The 14352-nt window shown below is 43.0% G+C and overlaps 1 protein-coding gene across 3 annotated transcripts in view; it reads left to right on the top strand.

The window, feature by feature from the left end:
• Positions 1-14352, top strand: part of smchd1 (structural maintenance of chromosomes flexible hinge domain containing 1) — a 217226-nt gene that overhangs the window by 91681 nt on the left and 111193 nt on the right. For all 3 annotated transcript variants that reach the window (XM_038809195.1, XM_038809194.1, XM_038809196.1), the window contains 2 exons: positions 3531-3670; positions 6288-6422. In XM_038809195.1, the coding sequence (XP_038665123.1) occupies positions 3531-3670; positions 6288-6422 (275 nt within the window). The remainder of the gene's footprint in view (positions 1-3530; positions 3671-6287; positions 6423-14352) is intronic.

Below are 14352 nucleotides of genomic sequence, written 5' to 3'. Positions count from 1 at the left end.
GATATAGATTTATTAAATCATTTTTGTTACATATTTTAAATGTAATTCTAGTACATTACCAGGTGACAATTGAAGTGTTTTAAATGCATTTTTAAAATTTGTGAGATGGGAGTTCAAAAGCTTAACAGTTGAAAAGGGCTATATTGTATTGGTTAGTTATATATATTGGAGACAGGAGGGTGACTGCAAGGCCTACCTGTCCCACTTTGGCATGTCCTTGAGGCACTGAATGGGGAAAATTTCTTGCGCATGATCGTATTGCAGATCTTCCACGCTTTTTCAGCACAAAATGCTTTCAAAGAACAATACAGCACAGGAACAGGACCGTTGGCCCTCCAAGCCTGTGCCGGTCACGATACCAACTTGACCAAAACCCTCAGCACTACCTTGTGCTGTATCCCTTTATACCCATCCTATCCAGGTATTTGTCAAAATGCCTTTTGAACGCCGTTAATGTATTTGCTTCCACAACCTCCCCTGACATCGCATTCCAAGCACTCACCACCCTCTGCGTAAAAAAACCTGCCTCGCACGTCTCTTCTAAACTTTGCCCCACGGTCCTTAAACCTATTCACCCTGGTGACTGACCTCTCCACCCTGAGAAAGAGTGCCCATCCACTCTATCCATGCCCCGCATAATCTTGCAGACCTCGATCAGGTCGCCCCTCAATCTCCGTCTTTCTAATGAAAACAGTCCGAGTCTATTCAGCCTTTCACATAGCCTACACCCTCCAGACCAGGCAACATCCTGGTAAACCTCATCTGCACCCTCTCCCAAGCCTCCACATATTTCTGGTCGGCACGACCAGAATTGTGCGCAATATTCCAAGTGCGCTCTTACCAAGGTTCCACACAACTGTAGCATGACTTGCCAGATTTTATACTCGATGCCTTGTCCAATGAAGGCTAGCCTTCCGTATGCTTTCTTGACTACCTTGTCCACTTGTGTTGCCACCTTCAAAGATCTGTGGACTTACACGCCCAGATCTCTCTGACTTTCTATGTTCCTAAGAGTTTTGCCATTAACGGTATATTCCGCCTCTGTTAGACCTACCAAAATGCATCACCTCACATTTGTCCAGATTAAACTCCATTTACCATTTCTCTGCCCATGTCTCCAACCTATCTATGTCCTGCTGCACCCTCTGACAATCCTCAACACTACTTGCCACTCCACATCATTTCCAGATCATCTACAGAGAAGTAAGAGCATATATACAAAATTGCTTGACTCTGCTGAGAGTTTATTACAGTTAAGTTATTAAATTTGCAATTATTACAGTTATTACTTTGCCAATGCATGCTGAAAAGGTAATCCCTTTCACCTGCTTTGAACGCACCCCTCGCCCTCACCAAAAGCATGCAAGCTAACACACGTTTGCATCAAGGTGCATCATCACATTTTCGTCAGTGCTTCTCTTTCTTGCGTTCCCCTCCTCCAAAGAAAAACACATTTGAAATATGTACGGCATCTATGTAACACATCCAACCTGAGCAACTAATGTCTGGCTCCAACTGTATGGAGGAAGATGGGTGGCAGAGATGCAAATTATTCTGGGGCTAGATGTGGATATTTGCAAATCTTTTGTTCCCCTCCACCGCATACCCATCCCATGCCCAATCTACCTATCAAAAGGATAAACATACCTAAACCGGAAGGAAGCAACCATAAATAGACAATGGCATTGGCTACAAGGGCGTATCGCACCCAAAGAACCAAGAGCAAAGTGTGCATTTTTCCCACAAGTAAAATAAGTACAGTCACCCATTCTTTCTATTATACAGCTTTATAATTAAAATAATCTGTAGCTCCACGCAGTGTAAACTGTCACAAATGCCATTTAAGAAATATATGAACAAGCAAAATTCATCTGTTTATAATTGTCTTGTTTCATGATTTTACAGACCTCATTCTGTTATGCACTCTAAAAAGCAAAAATAATCTCCCACAGTTTTAGATTTTGGAGCAAATTATAGAATCCCTACAGTGCAGAAGGAGGCCATTTGGCCCATCCAGTCTGTACCGGCCCACTGAAAGAGCACTACCCTCGGGAAGTGTTGAGCTGACTTCCACGTAGAGGATCCTCCTCTTAATTATGGCTCAGCTAACATAAAGACTTGTGGAGACACCAACTCTGGTAAAGACGTTCTTTATTTGCCAACGTACGATGAGAGTGCAATCTGGGCATGCATTGCTTTAGATTAAACAATTAACCCATTTCCAAAAAATCAGCAGCCCTGCCTTAGCTGGACATGATCCAATCATTGTGACTGCAGATTACATACACTGACCAATAAAATTGTTTTTGGGCAACCTGGAGCTGCATGACCAACTCGTGCACCTGTGAGGCCGTACTCATCTTCTGATGTTTGCAGATTCTTCTTATCCATTGTCCTTGATGCTTTGTATAAACAGTCCTCTTTATCTTTCTTCTGTCTCTCAATGGTACTATAGTTCCATTGTCTAATAAGCCAAGGCTGTTTGGAGCTGAGGATAAGGAATATTCCTGCTGAGCTGAACAGCCTGTATTCTGTATATGTCTGTTCTTCCCAGGAATTTAGTCAAGTCTGGCTGGTTTATGTCCCATCATGTTTAGTACGCAATTCACTATCCTTGGTGCCCAGACCCAGAAGTGTGTTTGTTACTCAAATTTATGTGTGTTTGCTACTGATCCTATTGGTCTTATTTATTGAGCAATCCAAGTATAAAGATGTATGCTAGGTTATGTACTACTTGTGTCTTCCTTACTTTACCCCCTTTCACTCAGTAACCCTACCTAACCTTTTGGATACTAAGGAGCAATTTATGATCACAAATCCACCTAACCTGTACATCTTTGGATTGTGGGAGGGAACTGGAGCACCCGGTGGAAACCCATGCAGACACTGGCAGAAAGTGCAAACGCCACACAGTCATCCGAGGCCGGAATTGACACTGGTTCCTGGTGCTGTGAGGCAGCAATGCTAACCACTGTGCCACCGTGCTGCCCCAAATACCTTTTGTGTTTCATTGATTTACACTTCAAAGAGTTGGTACACCCTGGTCAAATGGCTGCCTCCTTTGTTTGACCTTTCTGATTTAAATGTTTCACCATAAAGCAGTATAACGATTTTACCATTCGGTGGTTCTCTGGGTTAATGCGCTACCAAATGTAGTAATGAGGCAAGAAACCGATTTGATATTTACCCTTGTCAATAAACTAGCTAGGCAAAGATAACAGTAAAATTATTGCTTTTAACCTCAAAGTGTCATGAAGAAAGAAAAATAATCTACTAGATTTACCACAGCTTTCTTTCTCGTGATCCTTGCTGAAAATCTGGCCTGGGTCGTGACGTTTTACAAAATTTAATAGACTGTAAATACTCAATTTCAATTAAGGTGTAGAAGATGATCGTTTTGATGAAGTCCAGAAGAGCTTTTGATGCCTTTGGTTTATAGCTCAATACTCAAAAGGAAAGAAAAAGAGCATTTGAGAGGACTGGGACAAAAGAGGCAATCCTTGCTAATGCAGCAACTCTGTTTATTACAGGTCCACCACGTGAACTGAGGATTAAGCCAGAATCTAATAAAGTAGTTATTGAAAATGGAACCACTATACCGTTCCAAGCTGAAGTGCTAGATGAAGCAGGGAACATTACAGCACAGCCCAAGTTGATAGTTCATTGCAAGGTAAATAAACCTTCCGAAGTTGAACAACTAATTTTTTCTTTTAGTTGCTATTGGCTCTGTACTCACATCCCCCCTCATCATCCTTTCCATTACTTTCATAGTGCAGCTGTTTATCAAGGAATTGTATTTGTTGTACAGAAAAAATTATAATGAACATTGGTACACTTTTAAATTTTGGGCTAACTTTTTACATGACTAACTTCATGCTGTCATTAACTTTAATTTTCTTATCCCCCAATGTTATTTGGGACAGTGCATTAATTTTCAAATATATTTTGCTCTTGCCATATTCAAAATGTTTCTATCATAATGCATTAAAATATTTTGCACAACATTTTGATAAGCATGGCTGTAAGGGATAAAGTATTTGAAAATGTTGCATTTGCAAAAGGATTTGAAATATACAGTTGTGATGAGGAAAAACACAATTTGTAAAAATAGAATTTGATATTACCGTAGAAATTTGTAAATGCATCTTGTCATCTGCAAATACCCAAACATAATGCCATGGAATATAACATGTCCACATGAGCAAGGTGGAATTATCCTTCTAGGATGATGAGTCTATTCTCTGCAATCCCATTTACAGAAATACACTATTGGATCCAAGAGTCAAACTGGAGAAAAAAAGTTAACTTATTCTTTCATGGGATGTGGTAAGACCAGCATTTATTACCCATCCCTAATTGCCCTCCAATTGAGTGGCTAGCTAGGCCATTTCAGAGAGCAGTTAAGGATCAACCACATTGCTGTGGATCTGGAGTCGCATATAGTCCAGAACTGGTAAGGATGACAGCTTTCCTTCCCTAAAGGGGGAAAAACCAGTTGCATTTTTACAACAATTGATGTCAGATTTTTTTTTCTTTATTCATCTCTGGGATGTAGGTGTCGCTGGCTGATCCAGCATTCATTGTCCACCCCAGGGGGCATTTAAGAGTCAACCACATTGCTGTGGGTCTGGAGTCACCAGACTGGCTTTCAATCCCAGGTTTATTGAATTCAACTTCTGTTATCTGGTCGGATTTGAACTCCTGACCCGAAAGCGTTAACCTGGGTCTCTGGATTACTAATCCAATGACATTTCCAATATAGAATAAGCAATTGCTTCTGGCCTACAGCTTGGTTTGCTTAACATGTTTAACGAGAACAGTACCTGGTAATCTATTGGTGGGTAGCGTGAGACTATAACTATAATAGCTACATCCAGTATGTGCATTTGCTTCAAAATAACATTAAAATCACATTAATCTATCCATGATCTCACCAACAAACACTTCAAAACTTGGGTATAATTTGTTATTTTTGACTTAAGACCAGGTTTTGTGGGCTTAAAATTGTGTCTGAATCAAGAGCTTAACATAAGAACGAGCAGCAGGAATGGGCAATTCACCCCTCGAGCCTAATTCACCCCTCGAGCCTGCTCTGCCATTCGACATGAACATGGCTGATCTTGTAATTCCTTGTAAATTTAACTTGTCGACCACTTAATTTATTATGATGGTATCAGATGCTTGATTGCCTGATGAATTATCTGTTGAATGTTTGGTTCAATCTGGACAGTTCTAGGTTGTATGCCCTAAGCCAAATTTTTGCCATCAAAAGTATAAATTTCCCAGGCAATTCCCACATAGGTCCAAGAGTTCGAACTTCCACAGGATCCCGACATCCATTTTCAGTTGTACGTCTGGTCTCTGACAATATAGAGATTAGAAGATTCGGCCCAGTATTTCTGCAGATAACTTTTAGGCTTTGTCTGTGCCCCATGTTCCGACCACATATCATGTCCTCTAAATCTAGTATTTTGGGCAAAGTGAAGTTGTTTGTTATGGCCTATTCCATCTAGTTCCTTTTAGGATCCAGTCAGCTCAGTTGTAGGAGGGTGCAGGTATAATGATAATTGGGAATTGAATTTATTTAATATTAAATTAACAAAGAAAACACCCGAGCAAGCATATTTGAGTTGTCTGAATTAGATTGTACGCTAAAACTTCAGCGAAAAGGAGGGAAGCTATCCAAGACCTGGGATACATGTTATTTTAGTGTTCTGGTTGAATTTGGTTTCGTGTGACCCTTTTTACAGACCAAAATAGGGAATGTTGGTACTCAAAAATTGAATTTTTAAGTTTTGAGCAGAAAATTCTTGTTTAATATATAGCATAGTTTCAATTGGCTATTGGTGTGGAAACAAGCTGTTGATCTGAGATTGATAGGTTGTTGGCAACCAAGATATTGATGGGTGTGGAGTAAAGGCAGGTGGGTGGAGTTCGGTCAAGAATTGACCATGATCTCGTTGAATAACGTGGAACAGGCTTGAGGAGGTAAATGGCTGATTCCTGTTCCTGTGTTCTCGTTAGTTCTGAACTAGGACATATTCCTATTGTAGGTTCGTACCTTCTTTTAAGATTCCAAATTGAAACATTTTAGTTTTTACATTCAACAGACTGTTCCATTGTCCTGAAGCAAATTTGAACTTTAAACCTAAAAGAGACAGCTAATTATAAAATTGTTGCCTGCTTTGTTATTTGAGCTTGCACGCCATGCCCCAAATATCATGTTAACTTGTCCAGTTTTATTTTGCTAAATCACCATGTAATTGTTGCATGTTGTTTCTTTTTAGTTTCTTGGTGCCCCAAATTTGCCTGTGTATACTGTAGATTGTAGTAACACTGGTACTGGAATCTTAACTGGACCTGTGATACATGTCCAAAATATCAAGAAGGACCAAACGTTGAAGGCAATGATTGAGATATCGGTAAGATTTCTTTTGGTAATTATTTAAAGTTGTCTCTACTAATGTTTCAAACAAGGATCTGTTTAAATGTTTATTTGATACCTCTTGGCGGCTTTAAGTCAAGTTCAAGAATTGTTTATATCCGCGGTATAACTAGCTGTTCTTGTTGTGTCCTTTCCTGTTACATTTGGGCTGTTGCCAGTTAAGGACAGTGTACATTGAGTTTACTATGGAGATCAGTTTGGCAAAGAAAGTAATGTCGAGTGAAAGAAGGTGAACCTCTGCTTCATTGGGGTTCAGCATTGAAGCACATTGAAAACTCTGCAGAAGAATCACATGGACTCAAAATGTTAACTCTGTTTCCAAACACATAGAACATACAGTGCAGAAGGAGGCCATTCAGCCCATCGAGTCTGCACTTAAGCCCTCACTTCCACCCTATCCGTGTATCTCAAAAACCCCTCCTAATCTTTTTGGTCACTATCATTTTATCATTGCCAATCCACCTAACCTGCACGTCTTTGGACTGTGGGAGGAAACCGGAGCACCCAGAAGAAAACAACGCAGACACGGAGAGAATGTGCAGACTCTGCACAGACAGTGACCCAGCAGGGAATTGAACCTGGGACCCTGGTGCTGTGAAGTCACAGTGCTATCCACTTGTGCTACCATGCTGCCCACTCTCTCCAGAGATGCTGCCAGATTTGCTAAATCTTTCCAGTATTTTCTGTTTTGTGACACAAATTCTACTTGGGTTTATTTGGAAGTTGATGTGATTGATTTAATTAACTCTCGAAGAAATATAGTGAGTAGACAAAGGGAGACAAATTAAGTGTGTTGTGCATTATTTATTCAATGTTGAAGGTTTCATGTGATGGTTGTGTACGGTCGCAGGCTGTTGCTACTCAAGTTGAAGATCAAGATCCCCAGATACCCCTAACAGTTAGTAGCATACAGAAGACAGCAGGGTTTCTGGCACACATACCACAGGAACACTTCTCAATGTGGAACACACACCATCTAGACAGCCAAGAGCATGAGGATGCAAAAGGACTCCATTCACCTTTATAATAATCTTTATTGTCACAAGTAGGCTTACATTAACACTGCAATGAAGTTACTGTGAAAAGCCCCTAGTCGCCAAATTCTGGAACCTGTTCGAGTATACTGAGGGAGAGTTCAGAATGTCCAAATTACCTATTAGCACGTCTTTCGGGACTTAAAAACCGGAGCACCCGGAGGAAACCCACGCAGACACGGGGAGAACATGCAGACTCCGCACGGACAGTGATCCAAGCTTAACCTGCAAACTTCCCCCTTAAGTCACATTACCATTCTGACTTATAAATCTATATTGCTGTTCCTTCATCAAAGCTGGAATTTATTACTCAGCATTTTGAGAGCACCTTTAGCACGAGGTTCAAAAGAAGGCAGCCTGTCTCCACAAGAAAAACTAGACATCAACACTAAATGCCAGTGATGCCTGTGTCCCAAACTGAGTGACCATCCATTGCAGTAGGATGAGGAGACGAGGGAATATAGAAAACTGACATTGTGGAATTAATAACCAGGTATTTCATTCTGAATACCTGTGGAAGTAACTCTGCGGCCAAGCCTGAATCCATGTCAAAGTGAGACAAGTGGTTTCCAAAGAGGGAAAAGTAATGTGCAGAAATAGTAGTAATAGGGAAGTTCATAGTTAAGGAATTGTTGGATGCCTGTGAAGATGCACAATAATGGTATGGTGCCAATCAAGTGCTAGGATAGCAGATATAATTGATTAGGTGATTTTTAAAAAAATTGCTCCAGAATGAAGCTAGCTTTAACGGCTCCCTTTCTGTCAGTTAATGTGTTTGATTTAATTAACCCTGGACAAGAAAATAGTTAACTACATGAGGGGAGACAAATAAAATTTGTGATATGCATTGTTTATGAAGCATTGAATGTTTGTGTAGACCAAACCCTAAACTACATCACTGTATTTTTCTTGCCATTCTGACAGAAGTCACAAGTATTATTTGCCCCTCAGCCAATTTTGTGACCATGCTTCTGTTACCTCTTTTATCTCGTGGAATTTAATTTTGCTAATATATTTGATATTTTATCAAACATTTTTTGAATATACATCAGATGCACTAGCTTCATCAACTTTCTTCATTACTTCAAAGCAAATTTATATAATAATCGCTTATTAGAACATACAACAGCACAGTACAGGATTTCAGCCCACGATGTTGTGCCGACCATTTATCCTAATCTAAGATCAATCTAGCCTACACCCCTTCAATTTACTGCTGTCCATGTGCCTGTCTATGAGTCGCTTAAATGTCCCTAATGACTCTGACTCCACCACCTCTGCTGGCAGTGCTTTCCACACACCCACCACTCTCTGTGTAAAGAACCTACCTCTGACATCTCCCCTATACCTTCCACCAATCACTTTAAAATTATGTCCCCTCATGACAGCCATTTCCACTCTGGGGAAAAGTCTCTGGCTATCCACTCCATCCATGCCTCTCATCACCTTGTACACCTCTATCAAGTCACCTCTCTTCCTTCTTCGCTCCAGTGAGAAGAGCCCTAGCTCCCTCAACCTTTCTTCATAAGACATGCCCTCCAGTCCAGGCAGCATCCTGGTAAATCCCCTCCCCAAAGCATCCACATTCTTCCGATAATGAGGCGACCAGAACTGGACACAATATTCCAAGTGTGGCCTAACTAGGGTTTTATAAAGTTGCAGCAAAACCTTGCGGCTCTTAAACTCTATCAACCTGGGTGGCAACTTTGAGGGATCTACGTACATGGACCCCAAGGTCCCGCTGTTCCTCCACACTTCCAAGAATCCTGCCTTTAACCCTGTATTCAGCATTCAAACCCGACCGTCCAAAATGAATCACATCACATTTATCAAGGTTGAACTCCATCTGCCACATCTCAGCCCAGCTCTGCATCGTGTCAATGTCCTGTTGTAACCTGCAACAACCCTCAACGCTATCTACAACTCCCCCAACCTTCGTGTCATCGGCAAACTTACTAACCCACCCTTCCTCTTCCTCATCCAAGTCATTTATAAAAAAACCACAAAGAGCAGAGGTCCCAGAACAGATCCTTGCGAGACACCACTGGTCACCGACCTCCAGGCGGAATATTTTCCATCCCCTACCACTCGCTGTCTTCTTTCGGCCAGCCAATTCTGTATCCAGACAGCCAAATTTCCCTGTATCCCAAGCTCCCTAACGTTCTGAATGAGCCTACCATGGGGAACCTTATCAAATGCCTTACTGAAATCCATACACACCACATCCACTGCCTGACCTTCATCAATGTGTCTCACCACATCCTCAAAGAATTCAATGAGACTTGTGAAGCACGGCCACCCCTCACAAAACCATGCTGACTATCTTTAATCAAACTATGTTTTTCTAAATAATCATAAATCCTATCTCTCAGAATCCTTTCCAATATTTTACTCACCACAGATGTAAGACTGATGGGTCTGTAATTCTCAGGGATTTCCGTGTTCCGTTTCTTGAACAGGGGAACAACACTCTCCTCCATCTAATCATCCGGTACTACTCCAGTGGAGAGTGAGCATGCAAGAATCATCACCAACGTCGCAGCAATCTCCTCCCTCATTTCCCATCGTAACCGTGGGTATATCCCGTCAGGCCCAAGGGACTTATCTATCCTGATGCTTTTCAAAATTTCCAGCACAACCTCCTTCTTAATATCAACCTGTTCGAGTCTATTTTTTTAAAATAAATTGAGAGTGCCCAATTCATTTTTTCCAATTAAGGGGCAATTTAGCTTGGCCAATCCACCAACCCTGTGTGGGGGTGAAACCTACGCAAACACAGGGAGGATATGCAAACTCCACACGGACAGTGACCCAGAGCCAGGATCGAACCTTGGACCTTGGCACCGTGAGGCAGCAGGGCTAACCCACCGTGCTGCCCCCTGTTCGAGTCTATTAACCTGGTTCACACTCTTCTCATGAGCATCAAGGTCCCCCTCTTTAGTGAATATTGAAGCAAAATATTCATTTAGGGCCTCCCCCATCTTCTCAGACTCTAGGCACAAGATCCCTCCACTATCCCTGATCGGCTCTACTCTCACTGATCATCCTCATATTTCTCACAAGTGTAGAACACCTTAGGGATTTCCCTAATTCTTCCCGCCAGGTTTTTTTCCATGCCTCCTTCTAGCTCTGAGTCCATTTTTGAGTTCCTTCCTGGCTACCTTGTAACTCTCTAGAGCCGAGTCAGATCCTTGATTCCTCAACCTTACGCAAGCTTTCCCCCCCCCCCCCCCCCCCCCCCCCCCCCCCCCCCCCCAAAAGTCGGTCTATCTACATATTGAGTCAGGAATCCTCCCTGTACATAGCTGACAAAATCTGCTCCATCCAAACCATTTGCACTAAGGAGGTTCCAGTCAATATTGGGGAAGTTGAAGTCACCCATGACAACAACTGTTACTTCTGCACTTTTCGAAGATCTGCCGCCCAATCTATTCCTCTGTCTCTCTACTGCTATTGGGGGGTTTATAGAAAACTCCCAATAAACTGCCTGCCCCTTTCTTGTTTCTGACTTCCACCCATACTGACTCAGTAGACAAACCCTCCTCAACTACCTCCTTTTCTGCAGCTGTGATGCACTCCCTAATTAACAGTACCACTCCCCCTCCTGTTTTACCTCCCTCCCTATTCTTCTGTAAACATCTAAACTCCGGAACATCTAACAACCATTCCTGCCCCTGTGAAATCCATGTCTCCGTAATGCCCACAACATCGTAGTTCCAAGTACTGATCCATGCTCTTAAATTCATCTCCCTTATTCCTGACACTCCTTGCATTGAAACAAACACACTTTAACCCATTCCACTGAGTGCAACTTTGCCCCCTCAACTATCTGTCCCTCTTCACAGACTTGCTGCATACTATTTCTGCCTGTTTAACAGCTACCCTATCCTCATTCATAGCTCTGGTTCCCATCCCCCTGCCAAACTAGTTTAAACCCTCCCGAAGAGCTCTAGCAAACCTCCCGCTCAGGATATTGGTGCCCCTCCAGTTTAGGTGCAATCCGTCCTTCATGTACAGGTCCTACCTTCCCCAGAAGATATCCCAATGATCCACATATCTGAAGCCTTCCCTCCTGCACTAGCCCTGTAGCCACGTGTTCAGCTGCACTCGCTCTCTGTTACTTGCCTCACTTGCACGTGGCACCAGTAGCAATACTGAGATCACTACTCTGCTAATCCTGCTCTTTAGCTTCCAACCTAACTGCCTAAAATCACTTTTTAGATCCCCATCCTTTTTCTTAGCTATGTCGTTGGTGCCTATGTGCACCACAACTTCTGGTTGCTCTCCCTCCTCCTTGAGAATCCTGTACACTCGATCCAGGACATCCCTGGCACCCAGGAGGCAACATACCTTCCGGGAGTCTCGTTCACAACCACAGAATTTCCTGTCTGTTCCCCTAACCATAGATTGATCATAGAATTTACAATGCAGAAGGAGGCCATTCGATCCATCGAGTCTGCACCGGGCCTTGGAAAGAGCACCCCACTCGAGCACACACCTCCTCCACACCATCCCCTTAACCCAGTAACCACAATTAACCTTTTTGGACACTAAGGGGCAATTTAGCATGGCTAATCCACCTAACCCGCAAATCTTTGGACTGTGGGAGGAAACCAGAACACCCGGAGGAAACCCACGCACACACGGGAAGAGCATGCAGACTCCACACAGACAGTGACCCAAGCCGGGAATCGAACCTGGGACCCTGGAGCTGTGAAGCAACTGTGCTAACCACTATGTTACCGTGCTGCCCTCCAGTCTCCTATCATTATTGCTTTTCTTTTCTCCTCCCTTCCCTTATAAGCCACAGAGCCAGGCTCCGTGCTAGAGACCTGGCCACTTGGGCCTTCCCCCGGGAGGTCACCCCACCCCCCCAACTGCATCCAAAATGGTATACTTGTTTTGAAGGGGAATGGCTATGGGGGATCCCTGCACTGTCTGCCCGTTCGTTTTCCTTCCCCTGACTGTAACCCAGCTACTCTTGTCCTGTACCTTGGGCTTGGCTACCTCCCTGTAACTCTTCTCTATCACCTACTCTGCCTCCCGGTTGATCCAAAGTTCATCCTGCTCCAGCTCCAGTTCCCTAACGCAGCCTCTGAGGAGCTGGAGTTGGGTGCACTTCCTGCAGGTGTAGTCAGCGGGGACACCGGTCGTATCCTTCACTACCGACATCCTACAGGAGGAGAATGCAACTGCCCTAGCCTCCATGTCCTCTGATCTGAATTAACAGGTTTAAAGGGGGAAAAGATTAAACACCTGATAGGCCCTTTAAAAAAAAATTATATATACTGTTGCTACTCTCCCAAGTAAACCTTCTAAAATTGGTGATTCTGCGAAGTGATGGAATGATAGTTTGCTGCCCCCAAAAAACAAAACAAACAAAAAATAAAATTAAAAAAAAATTAAAATAAAAACAAACACAAAAACAAACATCTTACCTTGCAGAATGTAGCTACCCTGTGAACCCGCTGGAATTCCCCCTCCGACTCTGCTGCCAGTCAGCTGCACTCTGTAAAATCCTGGCTCCCTTCATGCTGTGAGGAAGTGTAGGAAATGAAATGAAAGGAGCACCTTGCTCCCTCCTTACGTCACTCCCTTAGTCGTCAGACTCTCACTACTGCACTCACATGCACCCAAGTTCAGTACTCAAGTGCAAACAAAGTCTAGACTGTAAGCTGGCTCACCTACATACTAAGAAGTCTTACAGCACCAGGTTAAAGTCCAACATGTTCGTTTCAAACACTAGCTTTCGGAGAACTGCTCCTTCCTCAGGTGAATGACCTATATACTGACTGACTCTAGCCTCTGAAAACTGACCTCATCCAATTAACTAATTAACAAGCTCTAGCTGCAAGTAGAACCTCTGTTTAAAGCTGATTGAAAACTCACCTTCTTCTAAACCCAAACAGCAACTTTTAAGTTAATTAACTCAATGAAAGAAAGACAAGACTTTATATAAAATCCCTCAGTCACCAAACTCTCACTAGAGCACTCAATTGCACCCAAAGTCAGCAATTATTGTCACATAGGCTTCAATGAAGCCCCCAGTCGCCACATTCCGGCGCCTGTTCGGGGAGGCTGGTACGGAAATTGAATCCGCGATGATGGCATCGTTCTGCATTACAAGCCAGCTGTTTAGCCCACTGTGCTGAACCAGTCCCTAAATAATTAATTAGTCAAACACTTTTTGTCTTTAACAAACCTGCTCTGGTTGTCATTTATTAACCCTTATTTTGCGAAGTGACAAGTAATTTAGCCGTGGTTTATTGCCTCTAAAAAGTTTGTTTACTGTCGACGTTGGATGGCTTGGTACTGGGCGGCATGGTAGCCCAGTGGTTAGCACTGTTGCTTCACAGCGCCAGGGTCCCCGGTTTAATTCCTGGCTTGGGTCACTGCCTGTGCGGAGTCTGCATGTTCTCCCCGTGTCTGCATGGGTTTCCTCCGGGTGCTCTGGTTTCCTCCCACAAGTCCCGAAAGACGTGCTTGTTAGGTGAATTGGACATTCTGAATTCTCCCTCTGTGTACCTGAACAGGCGGAATCTGGCGACTAAGGGATTTTCACAATATCTTCATTGCAATGTTAATATAAGCCTACTTGTGACACTAATAAAGATTATATTACATTAATACTGGGTTTATCCCTGCCCCTTTTTGGATTCGGGTGTAACAATTTGAGATGATAGTAGGAAATGCCGAAGAGATCAGTAAAGGAACTTATTTTCAGGGAACATAGAACAGTGCAGCACAGAACAGGCCCTTCGGCCCTCAATGTTGTGCCGAGCCATGATCACCCTACTCAAACCCACATATCCACCCTATACCCGTAACCCAACAACCCCGGAAGTGTAGAGATACGGACCCCGGAAGTGTAGA

This window comes from Scyliorhinus canicula, chromosome 10 (genome assembly GCF_902713615.1).
Source record: "Scyliorhinus canicula chromosome 10, sScyCan1.1, whole genome shotgun sequence".
Classification (NCBI taxonomy): Eukaryota; Metazoa; Chordata; class Chondrichthyes; order Carcharhiniformes; family Scyliorhinidae; genus Scyliorhinus; species Scyliorhinus canicula.
Note: the sequence above shows the minus strand (reverse complement) of the source record. Positions and strands in the feature narration are given on the sequence as shown.